General features: G+C 55.7%; 1 protein-coding gene across 1 annotated transcript in view; it reads left to right on the top strand.

The window, feature by feature from the left end:
• The window catches only part of LOC123771642 (mucolipin-3-like), a 240,139-nt gene that overhangs the window by 148,099 nt on the left and 65,249 nt on the right, over positions 1–26,791 (top strand). Inside the window, exon 13 of the mRNA XM_069313231.1 lies at positions 10,799–10,912. Within this exon, the coding sequence (XP_069169332.1) occupies positions 10,799–10,912 (114 nt within the window). The remainder of the gene's footprint in view (positions 1–10,798; positions 10,913–26,791) is intronic.

The raw sequence follows: 26,791 nt of genomic DNA, 5'->3' as shown, positions 1-26,791 counted from the left end.
TTGTTTTGTGTCCGGTTGCGGCTCTCCGCCGTTATTTGCGCGCCACGGCTTCTGTGTCCGTGGATGCGCTGTGGGTTGATCTGGTTTCCCTTCTTCCCTGTTCGAGGGTGTGGGTCTCCCAGGTCGTCCACAGGGTTATTAAGGCTAGCCAGCCTGCGGTCTATCCCTGTGCCCATGACGTCCGCAAGTCGCGGCTCTCGCAGCCGTCTTTGGCAATATGTCATGGGCTGACATTCGGGCGCGGGTTTTTTGGTGGTCGAACGGGGTCCTGGCTGCTCGTTACCTTGTAAGCATTCCTGGGCCTGGTCAGGCCTGTGTCGCTTTGGCTCGGCGAATGCAGCCAGTTGTCTCGACTTCGGGTTAAGGCGTGAGCAACAACCGCCTCCCAGGTAAGTCCCTATTTTTTCCTCTGTGGGTAGTTAGCTCCGGGGAGCCGTAGGGGCTCCCCCTAGAAAACCAGCGTTGAATGTAATGAAATGCCATTTTCTCTTCCTCCCACTCTCACTGCTGCTCTTTCCCCTTCCCTCCACCTTCACTGCTGCTCATCCCCCCACCTTCCCTGTCACCAGTTGATTGACAGTTGAGAGACAGGACCAAAGAGCCAAAGCTCAACCCCCGCAAGCACAATTAGGTGAGTACAATTAGGTGAGTACTGCTGCTCTTCCCCCCCCCCTCCACCTTCACTGCTGCTCTTCTCCCCCCTCCACCTTCACTGCTGCTCTCCCCCCCCCTCCACCTTCACTGCTGCTCTTCCCCCCCACCTTCACTGCTGCTCTTCCCCTCTCCTCCACCTTCACTGCTGCTCTTCCTCCCACCTTCACTGCTGCTCTTTCTCCCACCTTCACTGCTGCTCTTTCCCCCACCTTCACTGCTGCTCTTTCCCCACCTTCACTGCTGCTCTTCCCCCACCTTCACTGCTGCTCTTCCCCTCTCCTCCACCTTCACTGCTGCTCTTCCTCCCACCTTCACTGCTGCTCTTCCTCCCACCTTCACTGCTGCTCTTCCTCCCACCTTCACTGCTGCTCTTCCCCCCACCTTCACTGCTGCTCTTCCTCCCACCTTCACTGCTGCTCTTCCCCCCACCTTCACTGCTGCTCTTCCCCCCACCTTCACTGCTGCTCTTCCCCCCACCTTCACTGCTGCTCTTCCCCTCTCCTCCACCTTCACTGCTGCTCTTCCCCTCTCCTCCACCTTCACTGCTGCTCTTCCCCCTCCAGCTTCACTGCTGCTCTTCCCCCCTCTCTTAATGCTGCTCTTACCCTCTCCTCCAACTTCACTGCAGCTCTTCCCCCCCCTCTACCTTCACTGCTGCTCTTCCCCCACTCCTACTGCTGCTCTTCCCTCCCCCCTCCTTCACTGCTGCTCTTCCCTCCCCCCTTCCTTCACTGCTGCTCTTCCCTACCCCCCTCCTTCACTGCTGCTCTTCCCTCCACTCTCACTGCTGCTCTTTCCCCAACCCTCACTGCTGCTCTCCCCCCCCCCCCACCAACCCTCGCTGCTGCTCTTCCCCCCCCCCCCCACCAACCCTCGCTGCTGCTCTTCCCCCCCCACCAACCCTCGCTGCTGCTCTTCCCCCCCCCACCAACCCTCGCTGCTGCTCTTCCCCCCCCCCACCAACCCTCGCTGCTGCTCTTCCCCCCCCACCAACCCTCACTGCTGCTCTTCCCCCCCACCAACCCTCGCTGCTGCTCTTCCCCCCCACCAACCCTCGCTGCTGCTCTTCCCCCCCCCCCACCAACCCTCACTGCTGCTCTTCCCCCCCACCAACCCTCGCTGCTGCTCTTCCCCCCCCCCAACCCTCACTGCTGCTCTTCCCCCCCCCCAACCCTCGCTGCTGCTCTTCCCCCCCCACCAACCCTCACTGCTGCTCTTCCCCCCCCCACCAACCCTCACTGCTGCTCTTCCCCCCCACCAACCCTCGCTGCTGCTCTTCCCCCCCCCCCCCACCAACCCTCGCTGCTGCTCTTCCCCCCCCCAACCCTCACTGCTGCTCTTCCCCCCCACCAACCCTCGCTGCTGCTCTTCCCCCCCCACCAATCCTCGCTGCTGCTCTTCCCCCCCCACCAACCCTCACTGCTGCTCTTCCCCCCCCAACCCTCACTGCTGCTCTCCCCCCCCCCAACCCTCACTGCTGCTCTCCCCCCCCCCACCAACCCTCGCTGCTGCTCTTCCCCCCCTACCAACCCTCGCTGCTGCTCTTCCCCCCCCCACCAACCCTCCCTGCTGCTCTTCCCCCCCCAACCCTCACTGCTGCTCTTCCCCCCCCCCCCACCAACCCTTGCTGCTGCTCTTCCCCCCCCCAACCCTCGCTGCTGATCTTCCCCCCCCACCAACCCTCGCTGCTGCTCTTCCCCCCCCCAACCCTCACTGCTGCTCTTCCCCCCCCAACCCTCGCTGCTGCTCTTCCCCCCCCCCAACCCTCGCTGCTGCTCTCCCCCCCCCAACCCTCACTGCTGCTCTTTCCCCCCCCCCCCACCAACCCTCACTGCTGCTCTTCCCCCCCCACCAACCCTCGCTGCTGCTCTTCCCCCCCCAACCCTCACTGCTGCTCTTCCCCCCCCCCACCAACCCTCGCTGTTGCTCTTCCCCCCCCCCCAACCCTCACTGCTGCTCTTCCCCCCCCCCCAACCCTCGCTGCTGCTCTTCCCCCCCCAACCCTCACTGCTGCTCTTCCCCCCCCACCAACCCTCGCTGCTGCTCTTCTCCCCCCACCAACCCTCGCTGCTGCTCTTCCCCCCCCCCAACCCTCAATGCTGCTCTTCCCCCCCCACCAACCCTCGCTGCTGCTCTTCCCCCCCCCCACCAACCCTCGCTGCTGCTCTTCCCCCCCCACCAACCCTCGCTGCTGCTCTTCCCCCCCCACCAACCCTCACTGCTGCTCTTCCCCCCCCACCAACCCTCGCTGCTGCTCTTCCCCCCCCCCACCAACCCTCGCTGCTGCTCTTCCCCCCCACCAACCCTCGCTGCTGCTCTTCTCCCCCCCACCAACCCTCACTGCTGCTCTTCCACCCCCCACCAACCCTCGCTGCTGCTCTTTCCCCCCACCAACCCTCGCTGCTGCTCTTCCCCCCCCCAACCCTCACTGCTGCTCTTCCCCCCCCCACCAACCCTCGCTGCTGCTCTTCCCCCCCCCACCAACCCTCGCTGCTGCTCTTCCCCCCCACCAACCCTCGATGCTGCTCTTCCCCCCACCAACCCTCGCTGCTGCTCTTCCCCCCCCCCCAACCCTCGCTGCTGCTCTTCCCCCCCCCACCAACCCTCACTGCTGCTCTTCCCCCCCCCACCAACCCTCACTGCTGCTCTTCCCCCCCACCAACCCTCGCTGCTGCTCTTCCCCCCCCACCAACCCTCACTGCTGCTCTTCCCCCCCACCAACCCTCGCTGCTGCTCTTCCCCCCCACCAACCCTCACTGCTGCTCTTCCCCCCCCACCAACCCTCGCTGCTGCTCTTCCCCCCCACCAACCCTCGCTGCTGCTCTTCCCCCCCACCAACCCTCGCTGCTGCTCTTCCCCCCCACCAACCCTCACTGCTGCTCTTCCCCCCCACCAACCCTCGCTGCTGCTCTTCCCCCCCACCAACCCTCGCTGCTGCTCTTCCCCCCCCCCAACCCTCGCTGCTGCTCTTCCCCCCCCCCACCAACCCTCACTGCTGCTCTTCCCCCCCCCCAAACCCTCACTGCTGCTCTTCCCCCCCACCAACCCTCGCTGCTGCTCTTCCCCCCCCCACCAACCCTCACTGCTGCTCTTCCCCCCCCACCAACACTCACTGCTGCTCTTCCCCCCGCCTCCAACCCTCACTGCTGCTCTTCCCCCCCCCACCAACCCTCACTGCTGCTCTTCCCCCCCCACCAACCCTCGCTGCTGCTCTTCCCCCCCACTAACCCTCGCTGCTGCTCTTCCCCCCCCCCCCAACCCTCGCTGCTGCTCTTCCCCCCCCCCCACCAACCCTCACTGCTGCTCTTCCCCCCCCCCCTAACCCTCACTGCTGCTCTTCCCCCCCCACCAACCCTTGCTGCTGCTCTTCCCCCCCCCCCCCACCAACCCTCGCTGCTGCTCTTCCCCCCCACCAACCCTCGCTGCTGCTCTTCCCCCCCCCCACCAACCCTCACTGCTGCTCTTCCCCCCCCCAACCCTCACTGCTGCTCTTCCCCCCCCCACCAACCCTCGCTGCTGCTCTGCCCCCACACCAACCCTCACTGCTGCTCTTCCCCCCCACCAACCCTCACTGCTGCTCTTCCCCCCCCCAACCCTCACTGCTGCTCTTCCCCCCCCACCAACCCTCGCTGCTGCTCTTTCCCCCCCCACCAACCCTCACTGCTGCTCTTCCTCCCCCAACCCTCACTGCTGCTCTTCCCCCCCCCCCACCAACCCTCGCTGCTGCTCTTCCCCCCCCCACCAACCCTCACTGCTGCTCTTCCCCCCCCAACCCTCACTGCTGCTCTTCCCCTCCCCAACCCTCGCTGCTGCTCTTCCCCCCCACCAACCCTCACTGCTGCTCTTCCCCCCCCAACCCTCACTGCTGCTCTTCCCCCCCCACCAACCCTCGCTGCTGCTCTTCCCCCCCCCCACCAACCCTCGCTGCTGCTCTTCCCCCCCACCAACCCTCACTGCTGCTCTCCCCCCCCCCCCACCAACCCTCGCTGCTGCTCTTCCCCCCCACCAACCCTCGCTGCTGCTCTTCCCCCCCCCAACCCTCGCTGCTGCTCTTCCACCCCCCACCAACCCTCGCTGCTGCTCTTCCACCCCCCACCAACCCTCACTGCTGCTCTTCCCCCCCCACCAACCCTCGCTGCTGCTCTTCCCCCCCCACCAACCCTCGCTGCTGCTCTTCCCCCCCCAACCCTCACTGCTGCTCTTCCCCCCCCACCAACCCTCACTGCTGCTCTTCCCCCCCCCACCAACCCTCGCTGCTGCTCTTCCCCCCCCACCAACCCTCGCTGCTGCTCTTCCCCCCCCCCAACCCTCACTGCTGCTCTTCCCCCCCCACCAACCCTCACTGCTGCTCTTCCCCCCCCACCAACCCTCGCTGCTGCTCTTCGCCCCCCAACCCTCACTGCTGCTCTTCCCCCCCCCACCAACCCTCACTGCTGCTCTTCCCCCCCCCACCAACCCTCACTGCTGCTCTTCCCCCCCCCCAACCCTCACTGCTGCTCTTCCCCCCCCCCACCAACCCTCACTGCTGCTCTTCCCCCCCCAACCCTCACTGCTGCTCTTCCCCCCCCCCACCAACCCTCACTGCTGCTCTTCCCCCCCACCAACCCTCACTGCTGCTCTTCCCCCCCACCAACCCTCACTGCTGCTCTTCCCCCCCACCAACCCTCACTGCTGCTCTTCCCCCCCCACCAACCCTCGCGGCTGCTCTTCCCCCCCACCAACCCTCGCTGCTGCTCTTCCCCCCCCCACCAACCCTCGCTGCTGCTCTTCCCCCCCACCAACCCTCACTGCTGCTCTTCCCCCCCCCCAACCCTCACTGCTGCTCTTCCCCCCCCACCAACCCTCGCTGCTGCTCTTCCCCCCCACCAACCCTCGCTGCTGCTCTTCCCCCCCCCCCACCAACCCTCGCTGCTGCTCTTCCCCCCTCCCCAACCCTCACTGCTGCTCTTCCCCCCCCCAACCCTCACTGCTGCTCTTCCCCCCTCCACCAACCCTCGCTGCTGCTCTTCCCCCCCACCAACCCTCGCTGCTGCTATTCCCCCCCACCAACCCTCGCTGCTGCTCTTCCCCCCCACCAACCCTCGCTGCTGCTCTTCCCCCCCCCAACCCTCGCTGCTGCTCTTCCCCCCCCCCAACCCTCACTGCTGCTCTTCCCCCCCACCAAACCTCGCTGGTGCTCTTCTCCCCCCCAACCCTTCTTCTGCTCTTCCCCCCCCCCAACCCTCACTGCTGCTCTTCCCCCCCCCACCAACCCTCGCTGCTGCTCTGCCCCCCCCCACCAACCCTCGCTGCTGCTCTTCCCCCCCACCAACCCTCACTGCTGCTCTTCCCCCCCCCCCAACCCTCACTGCTGCTCTTCCCCCCCCCCCACCAACCCTCGCTGCTGCTCTTCCCCCCCACCAACCCTCACTGCTGCTCTTCCCCCCTCCACCAACCCTCGCTGCTGCTCTTCCCCCCCCCCCACCAACCCTCGCTGCTGCTCTTCCCCCCCCACCAACCCTCGCTGCTGCTCTTCCCCCCCCCCCAACCCTCACTGCTGCTCTTCCCCCCCACCAACCCTCGCTGCTGCTCTTCCCCCCCCCACTAACCCTCACTGCTGCTCTTCCCCCCCCCCCAACCCTCACTGCTGCTCTTCCCCCCCCCAACCCTCGCTGCTGCTCTTCCCCCCCACCAACCCTCACTGCTGCTCTTCCCCCCCCAGCCCTCACTGCTGCTCTTCCCCCCCCCCCCCACCAACCCTTGCTGCTGCTCTTCCCCCCCCCCCCCCACCAACCCTCACTGCTGCTCTTCCCAACCCAACCCTCACTGCTGCTCTTCCCCCCCCCCAACCCTCACTGCTGCTCTTCCCCCCCCCCAACCCTCGCTGCTGCTCTTCCCCCCCCCCACCAACCCTCACTGCTGCTCTTCCCCCCTCCCACCAACCCTCACTGCTGCTCTTCCCCCCCACCAACCCTCGCTCCTGCTCTTCCCCCCCCACCAACCCTCGCTGCTGCTCTTCCCCCCACCCCCACCAACCCTCACTGCTGCTCTTCCCCCCCCCACCAACCCTCGCTGCTGCTCTTCCCCCCCCACCAACCCTCACTGCTGCTCTTCCCCCCCCAACCCTCACTGCTGCTCTTCCCCCCCCCCCAACCCTCGCTGCTGCTCTTCCCCCCCCCCACCAACCCTCACTGCTGCTCTTCCCCCCCCCCAACCCTCACTGCTGCTCTTCCCCCCCACCAACCCTCACTGCGGCTCTTCCCCCCTCCCACCAACCCTCACTGCTGCTCTTCCCCCCCACCAACCCTCGCTCCTGCTCTTCCCCCCCCACCAACCCTCGCTGCTGCTCTTCCCCCCACCCCCACCAACCCTCACTGCTGCTCTTCCCCCCCCCACCAACCCTCACTGCTGCTCTTCCCCCCCGCCAACCCTCACTGCTGCTCTTCCCCCCCGCCAACCCTCACTGCTGCTCTTCCCCCCCCCACCAACCCTCGCTACTGCTCTTCCCCCCCACCAACCCTCGCTGCTGCTCTTCCCCCCCCACCAACCCTCGCTGCTGCTCTTCCCCCCCACCAACCCTCGCTGCTGCTCTTCCCCCCCACGAACCCTCGCTGCTGCTCTTCCCCCCCACCAACACTCGCTAATGCTCTTCCCCCCCACCAACTCTCACTGCTGCTCTTCCCCCCCCCCTACCAACCCTCGCTGCTGCTCTTCCCCCCCCACCAACCCTCGCTGCTGCTCTTCCCCCCCCCCAACCCTCGCTGCTGCTCTTCCCCCCCCCACCAACCCTCACTGCTGCTCTTCCCCCCCCCCACCAACCCTCGCTGCTGTTCTTCCCCCCCCACCAACCCTCACTGCTGCTCTTCCCCCCCACCAACCCTCGCTGCTGCTCTTCCCCCCCACCAACCCTCACTGCTGCTCTTCCCCCCCCCACCAACCCTCACTGCTGCTCTTCCCCCCCCCACCAACCCTCGCTGCTGCTCTTCCCCCCCCCCCCACCAACCCTCACGGCTGCTCTTCCCCCCCCCCAACCCTCACTGCTGCTCTTCCCCCCCCCACCAACCCTCGCTGCTGCTCTTCCCCCCCCACCAACCCTCGCTGCTGCTCTTCCCCCCCCACCAACCCTCGCTGCTGCTCTTCCCCCCCCCCCCAACCCTCGCTGCTGCTCTTCCCCCTCCACCAACCCTCACTGCTGCTCTTTCCCCCCCACCAACCCTCGCTGCTGCTCTTCCCCCCCCCACCAACCCTCGCTGCTGCTCTTCCCCCCCCACCAACCCTCGCTGCTGCTCTTCACCCCCACCAACCCTCACTGCTGCTCTTCCCCCCCCCCACCAACCCTCGCTGCTGCTCTTCCCCCCCCCCACCAACCCTCGCTGCTGCTCTTCCCCCCCCCACCAACCCTCGCTGCTGCTCTTCCCCCCCCCCAACCCTCGCTGCTGCTCTTCCCCCCCCCACCAACCCTCGCTGCTGCTCTTCCCCCCCCCCAACCCTCGCTGCTGCTCTTCCCCCCCCCAACCCTCACTGCTGCTCTTCCCCCCCACCAACCCTCGCTGCTGCTCTTCTCCCCCCCAACCCTCGCTGCTGCTCTTCCCCCCCCAACCCTCGCTGCTGCTCTTCCCCCCCCACCAACCCTCGCTACTGCTCTTCCCCCCCCACCAACCCTCGCTGCTGCTCTTCCCCCCCCACCAACCCTCGCTGCTGCTCTTCCCCCCCACCAACCCTCGCTGCTGCTCTTCTCCCCCCCCAACCCTCGCTGCTGCTCTTCCCCCCCACCAACCCTCACTGCAGCTCTTCCCCCCCACCAACCCTCGCTGCTGCTCTTCCCCCCCCCACCAACCCTCACTGCTGCTCTTCCCCCCCCAACCCTCGCTGCTGCTCTTCCCCCCCCCCACCAACCCTCACTGCTGCTCTTCCCCCCCCCCCAACCCTCACTGCTGCTCTCCCCCCCCCCACCAACCCTTGCTGCTTCTCTTCCCCCCCACCAACCCTCGCTGCTGCTCTTCCCCCCCCCCCACCAACCCTCACTGCTGCTCTTCCCCCCCACCAACCCTCACTGCTGCTCTTCCCCCCCCCCACCAACCCTCGCTGCTGCTCTTTCCCCCCCCCCCACCAACCCTCGCTGCTGCTCTTCCCCCCACCAACCCTCGCTGCTGCTCTTCCCCCTCCCCCCCCCAACCCTCACTGCTGCTCTTCCGCCAAAAGGGAGCCGGTCGGCCGAGCGGACAGCACACTGGACTTGTGATCCTGTGGTCCCGGGTTCGATCCCGGGCGCCGGCGAGAAACAATGGGCAGAGTTTCTTTCATCCTATGCCCCTGTTACCTAGCAGTAAAAAAAATAGGTACCTGGGTGTTAGTCAGCTGTCACGGGCTGCTTCCTGGGGGGGGAGGCCTGGTCGAGGACCGGGCCGCAGGGACACTAAAGCCTCGAAATCATCTCAAGATAACCTCAAGATAACTCTCATTGCTGCTCTTCCCCGCACTCTCACTGCTGCTCTTCCTCCCACTCTCACTGCTACTCTTCCCCTCACCCCCACTGCTGTTCTTCCCCCACAGAATTTATTTCCTGTGCACTGAGGGGGGGGGGTCATATTTGGGGGCAACGCAGTTAAGGGGTTAAGGCTCGCCAGCCTGCGGTCTATCCCTGTGCCCATGACGTCGGGTAGTTCGCGGCTCTTGCCGCCGTTTTTGGCAATATGTCCTGGGCTGACATTCGGGCGGGGGTTTTTGGCGGTCAAACAGGGTCCTTGCTGCTCATTACCCTGTTAACTTTCCTGGGCCCGGTCAGGCCTGTGTCACTTTGGGTCGGCGGATGCAGCCAGTTGTCTCGACTTCGGGTTGAGGAGTGAGCAGCAACCGCCTTCCGGGTAAGTTCCTAATCTTTTCCTCTGTGGGTAGTTAGCTCCGGGGAGCCATAGGGGCTCCCCCCAGAAAACCAGCATTGAATGTAATGAAACGCCATTTTCTGGGTGAATCTCGAAGGCTCCCCAGCATCCCACCCTCCCTCCGGTCCGCTTTTTTTTTTGCGTATTTTGATATCCGGCCTCAGAACTGGGGTGTGGATCGCCAGAACGTTAGGTCTGGGGCTGCCCTTTCCCCCTCCCGGGGAGGGGGGGGGGTGGGGCTGCACAGACAGCGGCGCGATGATGGGCGACGTCATACTAGTTTGCTCGTTTTTGTTTGGGGAGTTCTATCCACTTGTTTGGCTTTTGGTTGCAATTTTCACCAGAATAGGGGTTTGTTTTGGGATGCCTACCTTTCTGGGTACCTAGCCCGGTTGATGGCAGACATAGAATGCTTCCAATTACACAGGGGTTTCTATAGGCCATGCTCCCCTTGCCTCTCTAGAGGGGGCCAGGTTCTGGCTCGTGGTCCCTGGTAGGCCCTAGAACTCCATACACATGACTGATGCCAAAGTCTGACATTAGCATATCAGCCTAGTAAGCTCCGGGACTCACCCAGAAAATGGCGCTTCATTACATTCAACGCTGGTTTTTTGGGGTACTCTCTCTCCTACATTTTGCATGCATACCACTAGGACATGATTGTGGCTAAGTGCTTGCTTGTCTTGCTAAGAATCTGTCTAAAGGCACTTGTTTTTCCCTCCGTTTTAACACTTGTCTGTAGTGAGGCATCACATTCATTCACTATGAATGATCTCGTTTTTCCTCTATCGTCATCCTCACAATTATTTTCTTAAGTTGAACTTTACCACTGACCCATGGTGTGATGTATAATAAGAACTTTACTGCTCAGAAACCAAAAAAGCAGAAAAACATTGAAATTCTTTACAATGAATTCAAGCGCAGTCATCACTAGGCTGGAGACACTGGTAAAGTGAGTGTGCCTAATCTGCGCCCAACAGAAACACACGCTCACTCGACCCATTCAAGTATCAACAGTCGACGTATTTCAAGGCAAATGTTATACACTTACTCAAACTTTACATGGAATTTTATGTTTTATACAAAAAAAAAACATAATCTAGGGCAGTCGTAAACCAAAGGTACTACTGTATATTTATATATATTTGGGATTTATTGATAGAGTTGTTGATTTTGAATTATAATTGATGCCCCACTGTTAATGAGGATAAATGCAATCTATGCCATACATGTTTTCTATTACACAACATACATTTATGTTCAAATTATCTTTTCATTTCTAGAGTTATGAAGGCTACTTAGACACATGGAATGTTTGCTCGCTGTTCCTCGGTCTCGGGAACCTACTTGTGTGGTTTGGATGCCTGAGATACCTGGGATTCTTCACGACGTACAATGTAATTATACAGTACAGTATATGCATTGCCAACTGTGAAATGCTCAACTTTCTTCTATGTTGCCCATACAGTACTAAATATTTTAACTTCGTCTTTTATCCATGTTTTCAGGTGGCAAATTAGTAATTAAGAAATTATTAACCCTGAACATGCTAGGGGGTATAATATCCTTTCTTCCCCACAGGCGCATGTAATTTTGAAAAAAAAAAAAATTATTTTTTCTTCCTAACCTGTTAATTTGTGTTCACTGATCACGGGAAAAATAATAAAAAAATCGTAAGTGGCATATATTGCCCGCTATAGGGCAGGGAAGTCTGGCAAAAAATAGGCGGAGAGATAATTACCTAATTATTTCAATGTCTCTGATTGATTTTTCATAGTTTTTTTGCTGTAATATTATTCAATAGTGTGTAGTTTTATATATTTATATAATAAAATGAGTGAATCATTGCTGTACTCAAAAATATGGTGTGCATATTGTTGATTCAATTATGTTCATCAATCAGTGAACAAATACTTTGTCAGTTATTACACTATAAGCACAGGTTATATATAAGTATCTGCATGTTTTGTTCACTATAACGAACCACTAAGTAGCTATTATGAGTCAAAAAGTAACGAGGAGTGACCGCCGTGTACCAGCCAGCCACTCACACCCTCCCTCAAGTCATCTGACTCACCCACATTCTCCTCTCACAATACTGTTTTTGCTATAATTCACAATATACAGACGTTATATATAAGTGCAAGTAAGTATATAAGTATATAAGTATATATGCAACGATTCTTCGCGGCAGGGGATCGTATTCCAGGGACCTGCCCGAAACGCTACGCGTACTAGTGGCTGTACAAGAATGTAACAACTCTTGTATATATCTCAAAAAAAAAAAAAAAAAAAAAAAGTATCTACATTCGTGTTCACCATAACGAACCACTAAGTTGGCATGCTGAGTGGCAGTGCCAGTGGCAGCCCGCCACTGGCTGCCACTCCCTCCCTCCCTCACCTCACCTGACTTGCCACCATTCTCCACCCACCATACGGTTTTTGCTTTTATATACAGACATTATATATAAGTATTTACATGTTTTGTTCACCATAACTGTACATCTAAGCTTGTATGGTGAGTAAAGGCACAAAGACGTAGGACCTCACAAAGTCAGCTGATGGCTGCCGCCCTCAAGGCCAGACGCACTAATATTTCTCCTCCAACAATACTGTGTGGTGTTATTATGCTATATACACACATTATATATAAATATCTACCAGTTTTCTGGGGGGAGCCCCGTCGGCTCCCCGGAGCTATCCCAGGCTGATATGCTAATGTCAGACTTTGGCATCAGTCATGTGTATGGAGTTCTTAGGCCTACCGGGGACCACGGCCAGAACCGGGCCCCCCTCAGAGAGGCAAGGGGAGCAATGGCCTATAGAAGCCCCCGTGTAGTTGGAAGCATTCTATGTCTGCCATCGACCGGAACAGGCACCCAGAAAGGTAAGCGCCCCAAAACAAACCCCTATTCTGGTTAAAATTGCTACCAAAAACCGAACTAGTGGATAGAACTCCCCAACCGAAAACAAGCAAACTAGTGTGACGTCACACACCGCCGCGCCGCTGTCTGCGCAGCTTCCCCCTCCCCGGGAGGAGGAAGGGGGAGCCCCAGACCCCCCGCGCCGGCTACCCACACCTCAGTTCTTGAGGCTGATGCTATAGGCGATGGTCGTGTGCTCTGGCTCCGGTGTCGCTACTGCACTGTGCTTTGCGTGTGGTGTTGGTTTTGTGGGTGCGAGAGCCAGGAGTTATCTTAAGTACTCGGGCTGCATGCGCCTAGGGCTGCCTTCCCTAGGTGCCCTGTAAGTACTGCCCTTGGAGCTTGGGGCCACCTTCCACAGGCTCCTCGGGGTCTGCCTCTGCTGGTCCGTTTTACCTTTCGGTTTTTCGGCCGCCTGTTGGGCTCTTGGGTGTTCTGTTCTCCCTTGTTACCGGCAGGTAAGAGGCAGTTTGCACTGGTAGGGGCGCAGGGTGCTGCTCAGCTTGTATTTCCCAACATCGCGGCCGGCTCTGTTACTTGGGGTTCGCTGTCCTCTTGCGGGGTTTTGTTTTTGTTTTTGCCTGGTGGGGGGTTCTGTCATTTTATTCAGTTTGTTTTTGCCCTTCCACTGTTCTCCTCGGTGGCGCCCCCTGCTAGGTCCCCGTGAGTGTACACGTCCCTGGGGTTCAGCTTTAGAAGTTTGCTTGGTAGTTTTGGGCGCTGGTTTGCGGCACCCTGCCTGGGACTACCTGAGCGCGAGTCCTCTTAAAGTAAACGCTCTGGACCCTGGGAATCCCCTAGGGGGCGCGTGGGTCCGATGGATGTGACCCCGGAGTCCCCACTCGCTGTGTGCGAGTTTGAGGGTTGCTCGGTCCCCTTGTCTCAGGGTGACCCTCATTGTTTTTGCCTCTGCCACGCTGCCTGTTGGGTTGGTGATACTTTCGACCCTGAGTCCTGTGAGTGTTGCTGCTTGCTTGTGACTCAATTTACCCAATCCTCTGATGATTCTATTCGGGTACAGGCGGCGTGTGCGTTGCAGTCTAGGTTTCGTCTGTTGCAACGCGCTCGGTTGGTTGCTTCCCTGGATGCCCCGGGGCTGCCCCGCTTTGCTTTTCGAGACCCGGACTTGGGGGTGGGGGTCGCTTCGATCCTGGTTCAGTCCGCACCTCCTCGTCCTTTCCCTTCTGTTCGTTCTGGTCCCCCGCCCCTGCTTCCGGCCCCGAAGCGTCTGAGGGTTTCGGGGTCGGAGCAGGGGTTACTTAATCTCGAGACTCGGGCAGCTTCGGGGGGTTGCCCCTTCCGGGGGGGCGGCAGAGGCATTCGAGTCTTGTCTCCCGGCCGAAGCTTCAGGGTCTGACCAGTGGGCCCCCCTTCCTCCAGCTTTTCCGGCTGCTCCGTCCTTGTCTTGTGGGGTCAGGGCTTGGGGAGAGGACTCGGCCTCGGGTCCTGTGGTGACGGACCTCGAGGCTGGGGAGGGGCTGACTTGGGGGCCTTGGGCCCCGCTGGACCCCGCCTCGGTTTTTCTTCCCACTGAGCGGAGCTTATTGTTACAAGGAGTGGGGTTTTCTTTTCCCCCCTCTGTGTACGAGTTGGATTTGGTGTCGGCCCCTCCCCGGGTTCGGTTCCGTGTTCCCCCGGGTACATCGGTTCCGTCCTTCCAGAGGTTTTCGGCTTATCGCATCCAACCTGGTGTGGTGCGAGCGGCCTTTGCAGCTTACCTCCTGCGTGACCCGGATTATGCCTCGGAAATGGATCCGTCCACGTTCAGGTTTGGGACTTCGTTCCCTTTCTGGCTCCGTTACGAGGTTCCGGAGTCATCCTGGCTAGCAGACTGCCCCTTGTTTGGTCTGGATTCCTGGCATTCCTTCTGTCGTTCCCGCACGCTGGAGTGGAGGGAAGCTTCCTCGGTGCTTCAGGTTTTCCTGGGGGGCGACCTTGAGTACCTGAATGAGTGCTTGTTTGCCCCTGCCCTTCCCCGCGATGTGGGCGTTATTCAGCTCCATGTGCAGGTTCCCTCCCTTTCGGCGGCGCTCGTTGCGGAGGACTTGCGTGCCCGGGGCCTTTTGAGTTCGGCCTTGCGGTTCTTTTCCCTCCTGGAGCTGTCTTCGGATTGGCTCATGGAGGATGTGGGGACGCTTGGGTCCGTCCCGGGGTCCGGCACCTTGTCCTCGGCTGCGCGTTCGTCGGCTGCCTTGTTGAAGCTGTTCACGCCGATTTTGCAGGATGCGGTTTCCCTGTTTTATGCTTCCCGTCTCGCGTGTCGGCAGGCGGTGCTGGGTTCCTCCGTGGAATCTGCTTGGGCTCTGGCTCTTAGGCGTTCGTCACCTTTTTGTCCTCTCCTGTTTGGGGAGTCGGCCGTGGCGCAGTTTATTCAGGCTGCGTCGGCGGCTTGTCGTCCGATGTCGGACTTGTTAGTTTTCCGGGGGTCCCGGGGTGGGTCTTCCCGGAAAGGTCGTGCCAGGGCTCGGGGTTCCTCTCGTCGTGGTAGGCCTCTGGTGTCAGGTTTGGGGTTGGCTCCTCCTGCGGACCCTCCCTCGTCTGGTCGGCGCAGTGTTCGCGCTGTGCGGGGTTCTGGGTCTCGTAAGGGTCGCCGGCCCTTTCGCGGTTTGCCCCCTTGACGGGGCGATGGGGGGGCGGCTTGCGCTGTTCGCCCGCGCCTGGTCCCACGATTCGTGGGCCTTTCGGGTCGTGTCTCGCGGCCTGCGGTGGCGTTGGGGGGTCGGGGCTGGCGGGGCAGGTTTCTTCCCCTGCGCTCTGTCGAGTCGTCTTGGAGTGGGTACGCTTGGGCGTCGTCGGAACGACGTCGTCCCTCAGATGGGTTTCCCGTCTGTTTCCGGTTCCGAAACGGGACTGCGCGGACCTGCGGTTCATTCTGGACTTGTCCCGTCTGAACCCCTGGGTTCATTGCCCCTCCTTTCGGATGACTACGCTGTCTCAGGTTCGGCTCCTCTTGGAGCCGGGAGCTTGGATGGTGTCCCTGGACCTCCGGGATGCTTATTGGCATGTCCCGATTCATCCGCGGTTCAGGGACTGGCTCGGTTTTGTTGTGGGGCGTCTGAGTTACCGCTTTCGTTGTCTCCCGTTCGGGTTGAACCTGGCACCTCGCGTGTTCACGCGCCTTACACGGGTTGTGGTGGGCTCGTTTGCGTCTCCTAGGTGTTCGGGTGTTGGCCTACCTCGACAACTGGCTGGTTTGGGCTCCCAGCCAGTCAGCTTGCTTGCTAGCCAGGGATTTGGTTCTTTCCCAGCTCGCCGAGTTCGGGTTCTTGGTGAACTGGAGGAAGTCCCATCTGGTTCCCTCTCAAGTTCGGACTTGGCTGGGTCTCGTTTGGGACTCTCGGACCGCCTCCTTGTCTCTCCCTCCGGAGTCTCTCCTGCGGCTGCGGTCCCGCCTTCGTCTGTTTCTGGAGGGCCCTCGGGTCACCCGGCGGTTGCTCGAGGGGCTGTGCGGGAGCCTGAACTTCGCGATGGTGGTCTACCCGCCGGGTCGGGTTTGGCTTCGACGGCTGTTCTGGTTCCTTCGGGGTTCCCCCTTCCGCCTTTCTCGCGATCGCAGAGTTCGACCCCCGGGGGCCTTGCTTCGGTTGCTGCGTCACCGGCTTCCTCTTCGGGTTTTTCGGGGTTCAGTGCCTTGGCGCCTACCCGAGCCCTCGCTCGATGTGTACACGGATGCGTCGTCTCTTGGCTGGGGTTTTGTGACCAGTGCTCACCAGGCCGGCCAGGGGCGTTGGGATCCGTCCTTCCGTCGAGCTCACAGCACGGTGCGGGAGTTCGCGGCAGTGTGGTTTGCTCTGGGGAGGATTCGGGTGGCCCGCGGATCGACGATTCGGCTCCATTCGGACATCTCTCTGGTGGTTCATTGCCTGAACCGCGGGGGTTCGATGCGGTCCTTGTCTCTTTGGGGTTGGTCGCTTCGGGTGACTCGTCTGCTGAGTTCTCGGGGTTTGGCTCTCCTGGCAGTTCATGTACGGGGCGTGTCCAGTGTCTTGGCCGACGCCCTGTCTCGCTTCGTTCCCCTCTCCACGGAGTGGACGGTCGACGACGAGTCCTTCCGTTGGCTTTGCCAGATGTTCGGGCGCCCCGAAGTGGACCTCTTCGCGTCGGCGTGGTCGCGGCGTCTTCCCGTTTATGCGGCGCCCTTCCCCGATCGCGAGGCCGTCGGGGTCGATGCCTTTCGGCTAGACTGGTCGAGGTGGGGGTTCCTGTACCTCTTTCCCCCGGTTCGGCTGTTGCTCGAGGTCCTGACTCGCTTAGAGACTTACCAGGGGAGAGTTGTCCTTCTGGCCCCTTGATGGCCGGCCCAGCCTTGGTTTCAGGCGCTGGTTGCTTGGTGTCCGAACCCATGGGTTTTCCCGCGGCTCCGCCTCTTTCAGCAGATCGGGCCGGTACGTCACGTGGCTGGTTCGATCTTCTCCTCGAGTCTTCGCGTATGTTTTTTTTGACTCGGGTCTATCATCATCTCTATGGTGATCAGGTGGCCTCCTTGTTGGTGTCCCACCTGAGGGCTTCTTCTCGGCGGCAGTATGAAGTTTCCTGGCGGTCCTTCCGTTTCTTTTTGCGTCTTCGTCGTGTTAGCTCCTTGTCTGTTCGGGTGGTCTTGTCCTTCCTCTCGTGGTTGTTTCAGGACCGTCATCTTATGCCTAACACTGTCGCTTCGTAACTTGCGGCGCTGGCGGAGCCGCTTCAGCTTGCTTTCGGTATCGATGTTACGTCTGCGCCGTTTCGCAAGCTGTCTCGTGCATTGTTTCACCTCCGGCCTGCTCATGCGTCGCCTGAGCCATCCTGGTCTTTGGACAGAGTGCTCGCTTTCCTTTCATCTCCTCGTTTCGTTGTGGCCCCTTCGGTCCAGGATTGTTTTTCCAAGGCACTTTTCTGGTTGGCTTTGGCCTCTGGGGGTCGGGTAGGGGAGCTTCATGCTCTCCTCCGGCGCAGGGGTTTCTGCTCTTTTGGTCGTGGTGATTGTTTTGTTCGTTTGCAGCCATCTCCTTCTTTTCTGGCGAAGAATGAGACTGCTGCGTTCCGGAGGGGTCCATGGGTGGTTGATGCTTGGTTGGTCAGGCCGGGGGTGCATCATGTTTTGTGTCCGGTTGCGGCGCTTCGCCGTTATTTGCGCGCCACAGCTTCTGTGTCCGGGGACGCGCTGTGGGTTGATCCGGTTTCCCTTCTTCCCTGTTCGCGGGTTCGGGTCTCTCAGGTCGTCTGCAGGGTTATTAGGTCCAGCCAGCCTGCGGTCTATCCTCGTGCCCATGACGTTCGTAACTTCGCGGCTCTTGCTGCCGTCTTTGGGAATATGTCTTGGTCTGATATTCGGGCGCGGGGATTTTGGCGGTCGAACAGGGTCCTGGCTGCTCGTTACCTTGTGAATGTCCCTGGGCCTCGTCGGGCCTGTGTTGCTTTGGGTCGGCGGTTGCAGCCAGTTGTCTCGGCTTCGAGTTGAGGAGTGAGCGATGACCGCCTCCCGGGTTGGTCCCTCTTTTTTCTGTCTGCGGGTAGTTAGCTCCAGGGAGCCGACGGGGCTCCCCCCAGAAAACCAGCGTTGAATGTAATGAAACGCCATTTTCTGGGTGAGTCCCGGAGGCTCCCCGGCATCCCTCCCTCCCTCCGGTCGGCGGTTTTTCGCGTTTTTGACATCCAGCCTCAAGAACTGAGGTGTGGGTAGCCGGCGCGAGGGGTCTGGGGCTCCCCCTTTCTCCTCCCGGGGAGGGGGGAGCTGCGCAGACAGCGGCGCGGCGGTGTGTGACGTCACACTAGTTTGCTTGTTTTCGGTTGGGGAGTTCTATCCACTAGTTCGGTTTTTGGTAGCAATTTTAACCAGAATAGGGGTTTGTTTTGGGGCGCTTACCTTTCTGGGTGCCTGTTCCGGTCGATGGCAGACACAGAATGCTTCCAACTACACGGGGGCTTCTATAGGCCATTGCTCCCCTTGCCTCTCTGAGGGGGCCCGGTTCTGGCCGTGGTCCCCGGTAGGCCTAAGAACTCCATACACATGACTGATGCCAAAGTCTGACATTAGCATATCAGCCTGGGATAGCTCCGGGGAGCCTCCGGGACTCACCCAGAAAATGGCGTTTCATTACATTCAACGCTGGTTTTATACACACGTTATATGTAAGTATCTACATTTGTGTTCACCATAGCGAACCACTAAGCTGGTATGGTGAGTGCAGTCAATAAAAGATGGCCACACACAGTCAGAAGACATCGCCACCACCCTCCCTCCCACAGCATTACTCCTCCCTCCATGGCGCACAGCGCTAAATATCACCACAATCCTGCTATTATCAGAACCCTGGTCAGTTTTATCAATCAGGGGTCTTCTGTAATAATATCATCACTACATAATAGCATGAACAAGTATATTTTGGCATTTTTAAGCGATGCTGTGGTCACAAGCTGAACAGCAGTGCTGTTAGCTCATGCTGCGTGCATCAGACTTGGTTGCTCACTCAATACTGAGGCCAATAACACCCAGGAGTTTGGCCCACGATTTTTTAAAAAAATGGCGTCTGTTTACAAGAGCCCTGATGAAGGTGTGGTGAACCCAGTGTATCCGCGGGCCGTTTAAATCTTGCGTAGTATTCTAACACACCATATGACGTGATGCGCAGTTGACTGGAACAACTTCCAACACGTCATATGACGTGATGCGCACTTTAAGGGTTAAACTAGGAGTGTTAAAAATGAGGAATGCAGCTAGGGAATAAAAATGTATACAGTAATAGAATAAGGAAATAAACATTAGGTGGAGAGAGGCTTTGTAAGTGGATAGTGTAATTGACAAAAATATCATTAGATAATGTGGATATATATAATTGTGAGCATAATGAGAGAAAGGGGGTTTATCAAAAAAAATTTTGTTAATAACACTTTCGCCCGCCCGGCTAATGTTAAAAAAAGCGGTATGTGCGCGTGGCGTTATTGTCGCTTAAGCGGCAAAACAAAAATGTGTATACTCTTTTTACTCTCCTGCCATTAGTTCTCAAGCTACGTATTTCGTTTTGGTACCAATGTGTTCGCAATAAAATTCTCTAGAAGAACATTAGTAAAAAAGGTCATGAAAGATATGGGGATACCAGCACCAAATAAAGAACTACGTAGATGACTCGCCGTGAGTGCCAAACAGCAACAAAATGTTTCTACTCTTGGGATTGTTGTCAACTCCACACTTGTCCTACAGTGTTAATTTTGGTATCAATGGACTCGCAATGAAATTCCCAACACAGAGATATGAATATAAACGTAGAATCATGGTCGCGGCCCACCCGCAAGAGTGTGGGAAGTGGCCGAACTGTTACCCGGTATCGCTGACGCGACGACACATGTGCGATACGGCGCTTTGAAAGTTTATACTTATTTCACTGTCCTGACATTATTTTTCTATGTACAGTGGTACCTCGGAATGCGAGTGTTCCTGTATGCGAGTTTTTCGGAAGACGAGCAGGATTTACTCCAAAAATATGTCTCGGAAGGCGAGGGTTACCTCGGGACGCGAGTTTGTTGATACGTGTACAGGCCGACTGGCGCGTGGTGGCATGGCGATCGCGCCTCAGTTTACCAGTGTCTCGTGTCCAGTGACTATCCCACCTGAATTCTTCACAAGGATTTACAGTTTTTTATCAGTTTTTTGGCCATTTGAGTATAAAAGTTGTCATTATATATCTTGCCATGGGTCTCAAGAAAGCCATTGGTAAGGTTCAACCTAAGAAAATAGCTGTGAGTAGAGGCAGTAGAGGATGTCCCTTCTTGATTAAGAAAATGTGTGAAGTATGGGAAGAACTGCAAAGTTTTGTTGAAAAAACTCACCCAGATAAAGCTGTAGCAGGCCGTTGCATTGACCTTTTAAATGATAATGTGATTTCTTACTACAGACAAGTGCTAAAATGTAGGGAAAATAAGTGTCATTAGACAAATTCCTAGTAAAACAAGCAAGTCCTAGTGGTATGCAGGCAAAATGTGCCAGAGTGTGCATACCAGTGAAGTCCTCACTGCCTGATGTGATAATGGAAGGGGACTCCCCTTCCAAACAGTAACTCCTCTCTTCCTCCCACCTCCTCACCATCTTCCATACGCCTACAGCATTCAACAGCAAGGTAAGTAATAACTTGAACATAGTTTTGTAGGTTTATTTAGATGAATTAGGTATAAAAATTTAGTTTGATGTGGGGTTTTTGGGGTAGTCAGGAACGGATTAATTCATTTCCCTTTATTTCTTATGGGGAAATTAGCTTCGGAATGCGAGTTTTCGGAATACGAGGCGTCTCCAGGAACCAATTAAACTCTTAAACTGAGGTATGCCTGTACATCATTCATTTTTGTGCCAATGTGTTCGCAATAGAATGTTCTATGAGCACGTAGGTAAAAAAGATCAACAAAGCGTAAGTTAGAATAGCGCCAAATATAAAACAACGCAGGAACATATCAGTGAGCGTCAAACACACACGAAATGTTTTTACTGTTATGTTTGTCAAGTTTATACTTGTTGCACACAGTTATTTTTGGTTGTACATTGATCGGAATAAAATTCCCTAAACAGACATATGCATATAATACATGATATGGGGGAAGCATTACCAGTATAAACGGCTAAAGTCACCCACCTGCAACCCTTTTGGGACACTCATGCAGACACACGCTACACCCAAAAAAAATCTATGAAGGTTCAAGTCTACTTACGGCAGTTTATGTGATACAGTGTTCATTCTGGTATCAAAATACTCGTTTCAGTTTGTAGTTCATGCGATTTTCAGAATCAACTGAATCGCTGGAGGTTCAACATTTGAGTCAGAGTCAGAGTCATCTGACAAAACCGTCTCGTCAAATGGCAGTGTGCCAGACATCTCGGGTTCTGGTTCGGTTGCTGCTTCAGCTTGAGGTGTTGAAGTTAACAAAGGCCACCTCACACCAGATGGTCTGGGAGTTTGCATGGCGTCAGCATAGGCAGGACCTGTGTCATCATTTATGTCTGGAGCGTGCCGCAAGTGTTGAGATACTGTTGCTGTTTGAGGCCAATCTTCCGGGTCCCAGCGCAATAGCGCCCAAATTGCCACCTCGTGGAACTGTAGCAATGTTAGCTTTTTTTGATCAGTTGTGTTGTATTTGTACAAAACAAAGGCATTATGCAATGCCATTTGCAGGAAATAAAACGTTATCTTTTTGTTCCACTTGTGAGTTTTCCTGGTAAAATGGTAATACCATTTGATCGAAGTGGTCCACACCGTTCATGAACTTATTGTACCATGCAGCCTAGTGGTGAGAAAGAGAACCTCATAGTGCGCAGTTTGAAACAAACCCAAAGTAAATTGGATTAAAATTGAATTTTATACAAATATTTTTTTGAGGACATCATTTTATGTCCACATTGCGGAAGCGGGTAGACGAAACAGGACGCACGGTTATGTCCTGATCCTAATAAAGTGATTTAAGGAGTTTGGTGCTTGTGTTTCTCCAAACACTCAATTTTCTTTTTTTTTTTTTATTCTAGTAATATCTGCGAGCCGGTCGGCCGAGCGGACAGCACGCTGGACTTGTGATCCTGGGTTCGATCCCAGGTGCCGGCGAGAAACATTGGGCAGAGTTTTTTCACCCTATGCCCCTGTTACCTAGCACTAAAATAGGTACCTGGGTGTTAGTCAGCTGTCACGGGCTGCTTCCAGGGGGTGGAGGCCTGGTCGAGGACCGGGCCGCGGGGACACTAAAAAGCCCCGAAATCATCTCAAGATAACCTCAAGATGGTAAATGCTCCAACATTTCCTAATAGATCAACATCATACCATGAACAGAAAAAAAGCTAAATATAAAATAGTAAAAAAAGATACAAAATTTCAAATTTGCTATAAAAATATTAAAAGTCACCAAATGATATTTATTCATCATGGTCTCAGAATGGCATATAACGTTCAGTTTCCTCACTGGAAAATATTGTTTGAGAGTATAGTTTACTCTAAAAGATTTTTTCAATATGGCCATACAAATATATACAAAATTTAGATGCAAAAAATTGATAACTCCAAAAGTTACGGGTTTGTGACTAAATGAGAGCGAGGAAACCTTAGAACTAAGCACTTTGCACATAATATGTAAAAATGGTGAGAATCAATCAGAAACCGAATTTTTGATGCTGTCTCATAGTTGAATTATTTTGTTTTAAGAGATAAATGAAGTTTAAGTTATTGACAATGAATATGGTAGTTCTAATTAATGAATTTTCTTGTATGTTTTAATAAACATTGCTTGGCATTCGTACTCAAATATGTGAAAGTTGTAGGTCAATATGTGTTGAAATTAAATCAAGAAAAAATAACCCCCAAAAAAACAAAATATAGAAATAGGTTAGGGATAACAAACATGTACAGTGGAACCTCGAGTAACGAGCGACCCCAGTTACGAGCATTTTGAGTAACGAGCAAGCCATTCGCAGACAATTTGTCTTTACTGGCGAGCTTTCGCTCGATTAACGAGCGTTCCTGCTGGCTCTCGGACACCTCTGACGACAGTTTTGTTGTTGTTTTGCAAGATGAGTTTTCCACATGACAAGCTCAGTGCCGAAACGGATTAAATTCGTTAATCGAGGTGCCACTGTATATTGCAGTAACTTTATTGCCCATATATAAGTGATAAGGCTCTCATCTGGTCCTCATTCATCAATACAACCTAAAGAGATAAAGAGAATGGAGTTTGAAATCTGTAAATAAATAAAAGTCACAGAAATAAAAAAGTCACAACTTTTGCCACCTGTGGCAAATTAAAATGTTGACCAATTTTGTTCCAACTTCACATGCTTAGTGCTGGATATGCATTCTCCACGCTGTAGAAGTTACAACAAAATCCACATTAAAACAAAGGAGAGAAAAAAAAAACTTTTTGTACAAAAGGAGATAAGAAATTTTGCCATTGGGCAATGTATTGATATGATATATAATAAATTACAGCATAATAACATACTAACTCATTATTATGTGTGAAAACTGCCCCTCCAGGTGGCACTAGCTGCACATCCACTTTGTGAACCCTCCTTAACGCTACTTTACTTCTTTTGTGTGTCGGACAGGTGCTTGCATCTCTTTATCCATGATTTCCAGTAAATAGGTGGTGTTATTGTTATTATCAGTACCGGTTGCCCCCAGTCTTGCACGCATTTATTTAAAAAAAATCTTAAATTCATTTCTTAACATATTAGGATGAAAATTTCATGACGCTAATGCCAAATAACGAGAGATTTGTTTAAAACTTTTCACTATGTATCATATTTGGAAAAATAATCCTCAGTCGCTGGGCCTCTTAACCCTCAAACCGCTAGGGGCCCAAATGGATTTCACACCCACAGGCGCAACAAAAAAAAAAAATCCAAAAAATTCTTTCGTCTTATAGAAGTGTTCATTTTTGTTCCCTGATCACAGAAAAAAATAACAAAAAAATCGTGGGTGGCAAGCCGCAATATTTTATATATCTTCTGTGGGGAGCCCCTACGGCTCCCTGGAGCTTATCGGGCTAATGCATGTTATATTAGACCGGGACATTAGCTAAGGAGTTCAGACCTACCAGGGACCAGCGCCAGAGCCTGACCCCTTCAGAGAGGTTTCAGGGAGCAATGGCCCTGGAAAACCCCTTGTGGTTGGGGTTTTCCTTATCTGCCATTGACCGGGGTTAGGCACCCAGAAAGGTAGGCATAACAAAACAAACCCCACATGGTAAAACTAAAACAAAAACCGAACATAGAGGTAGAAACTCCCTACAATCACAAGGAAACAAGCAAACAAGCAAACATCACACTTTACTGCCGCGCCGATCGTCCGCCCAGCCCTCCCCGCCCCGGGAGGGGGAGGGGGGAGCCCCGGACCTACCGCGCCGGCTGCCAAGCTCCAGTTCGGAAGCTAAGCTTCAACCAACGCGAAAAAACCGCCGACCGGTGGGAGGGAGGGTTGCCAGGGAGCCTCCGGAGCTCACCCAGAAAATGGCGTTTCATTACATTCAACACTGGTTTTCTGTGGGGAGCCCCTACGGCTCCCTGGAGCTTCATACCCAAAGAGAAGGAAAAGAAAGGGCTAACCCGGGAGGCGGCCGCCACAAACTCTGCAACGCAAAGCCAAGACAACCGGTCGCAAACCTGCGACCCACGGCAACAAGAACGCCCAAGGACAGACGCACATAAGGATGGGCTGCCAAAATCCTGTGCGACCCACAAATCCCTGCGCCCGAAATGAGCCCGAGACGTCACCAACACAGCAGCAAAAGCTGCAAACGTCTGAACAGCACAGGCGCAAAGACAGACCGCAGGCTGGAAGAATGAAAACACTGGGGACGACCTGGGAGACCCGAGCCCTGAAAACGGGGAACGAAGGAACCGGATCAACCACAGCGCATCCCCAGACATGGTACGCTGGCAACAGCAAAAAGCACAACCGGACAACACAGGACGCACCCCCCGGCCAAACCAATCAAGTACCAATACCCCAAGAACCCCTCCGGAAAGCAGCCGTCTCGACCGGCGCCAGGACAGAGAAAGGCTGCACACCTATAAAGCTACCACCAGTACCAAAGAGCAGGAAACTGAACCGAAGGGGCTACCACAAACTGAGGGGAAGATAAGAAGGCACCCTGAACAAGGAGCAGGATGGCTCAGGCGACGCATGAGCAGGCCGGAGGGGAAACAAAACACGAAAAACGTAAGAAACGTCATACTTTCTCCAAGACAAAGCTCGCAGGTGGGACACCGTCAACAAAGCCACCTGAACACCATAGAGATGGTGATACCCGCGTCAAAATACCAGATGCGAAGAGCCAAGGAGAAGGCCGAACCAGTCACGGACAGGACCGAGTCGGCCTGCTGAAAGAGGCGAAGCCTCAGGAAAAACGCCCCGGGTACGGACACCTTTCAAGCAGCGTCTGAAAAGAAGGCCGGGCCGGCCACCATGGAACCATAAGGACTGTTCTCGTGGGAATGGGCTGCAACCGAGCCAGAATCCGAAGCAACAGCTGGACCGGGAGAAGAGGAACAGGTACCCCCCACCTTGACCAGTCCTGCCGAAAGCATCCACCGTGAAGTCCTCGCAGGTGGGAACAGGCGCCACAAAATGGGTGACGCCTAGACCACGCTGACCTGAAGACGTCCATGGCCAGGAGTCCATACGCCCGACAGAGCCAACAAAACGAATCGGCGACGACTGGCCGACCCACGAAGAGGAATGAACCGAGACAGCTGTCCGCCAGGATGCAGGACACACCCCGGACACGAACCTCACGGTTAGCCAAACCCCTGTGGTTCCGGCAAGAACCACCAGAGAACAGTCCAAACAGAGCTGAATGGTAGAGTACCTAGTGACCCAAACCCTCCGAAGCGTGGCTCTACCATGTAGACATGATAGAGCCCAATAGGCACAGGAACCTATACAACCTATACTTAGGGGACACAGGTGGAAACTGAGTGCCCAAATGAGCCACAGAGATATTAGAAAGAACTTTTTTAGTGTCAGAGTGGTTGACAAATGGAATGCATTAGGAAGTGATGTGGTGGAGGCTGACTCCATACACAGTTTCAAGTGTAGATATGATAGAGCCTAATAGGCTCAGGAACCTGTACACCTGTTGATTGACAGTTGAGAGGCGGGACCAAAGAGCCAGAGCTCAACCCCCGCAAGCACAACTAGGTGAGTACAACTAGGTGAGTACCTGTTTGATAGACGGTTGAGAGGCGGGACCAAAGAGCCAGAGCTCAACCCCCGCAAGCACAACTAGGTGAGGACATATATTGTAAAAGTACAAGTCGCCGACTAGTGGGCAGAGAGCACTACGCCGGCCAGGCAAAGAAGGCACAAAACTGCATCAAAAAGCCCACCTCGACAGCAAAACCGCAAAGTCCCAGCACAACCACAACATGTGCCAAGACCCAAAAAGATCAGTCTGCAAGCCAGGAAGACCCCGGAACCCCAGAAGGCAGAACCGGGTCACACGAGGAAACAAAGTTCCCTGAACCCACAAAAGGGGGCCCAAGAGGAAGAAACCTCCAGAACGAAACCAAGGAACCCAAGGAACCCAGAATCGAACCAGGGGGAGCCCAAACCACCACATTTGCCGGCGGAGAACACCACTGAAAGACAAAGCACAGCCCCCAGCAGAACCCCCTGGGAAAACGGTCCCAACAGACCGAAAACCGAGGGACAAGGTGTGGGAGCAAGCATACCAGCCAGGGGCAGAGCCTAAACCCAAAGGCTCAGACCCAAAATCAACACCCAAACGTTACCAGAGGAACAGGCAACGGCAAGAAAACACCAGAAAAACAAAGAAACGACAACAGGAGAACAAAAACCCTAAAAAAAAAATTGAAAACTCACCCGAGACGCGCGCTCGCACACCCAG

The sequence above is a fragment of the Procambarus clarkii genome, chromosome 75 (assembly GCF_040958095.1).
Source record: "Procambarus clarkii isolate CNS0578487 chromosome 75, FALCON_Pclarkii_2.0, whole genome shotgun sequence".
NCBI classification, from domain to species: domain Eukaryota; kingdom Metazoa; phylum Arthropoda; class Malacostraca; order Decapoda; family Cambaridae; genus Procambarus; species Procambarus clarkii.
This window is presented reverse-complemented; position numbering and strand designations above follow the sequence as displayed.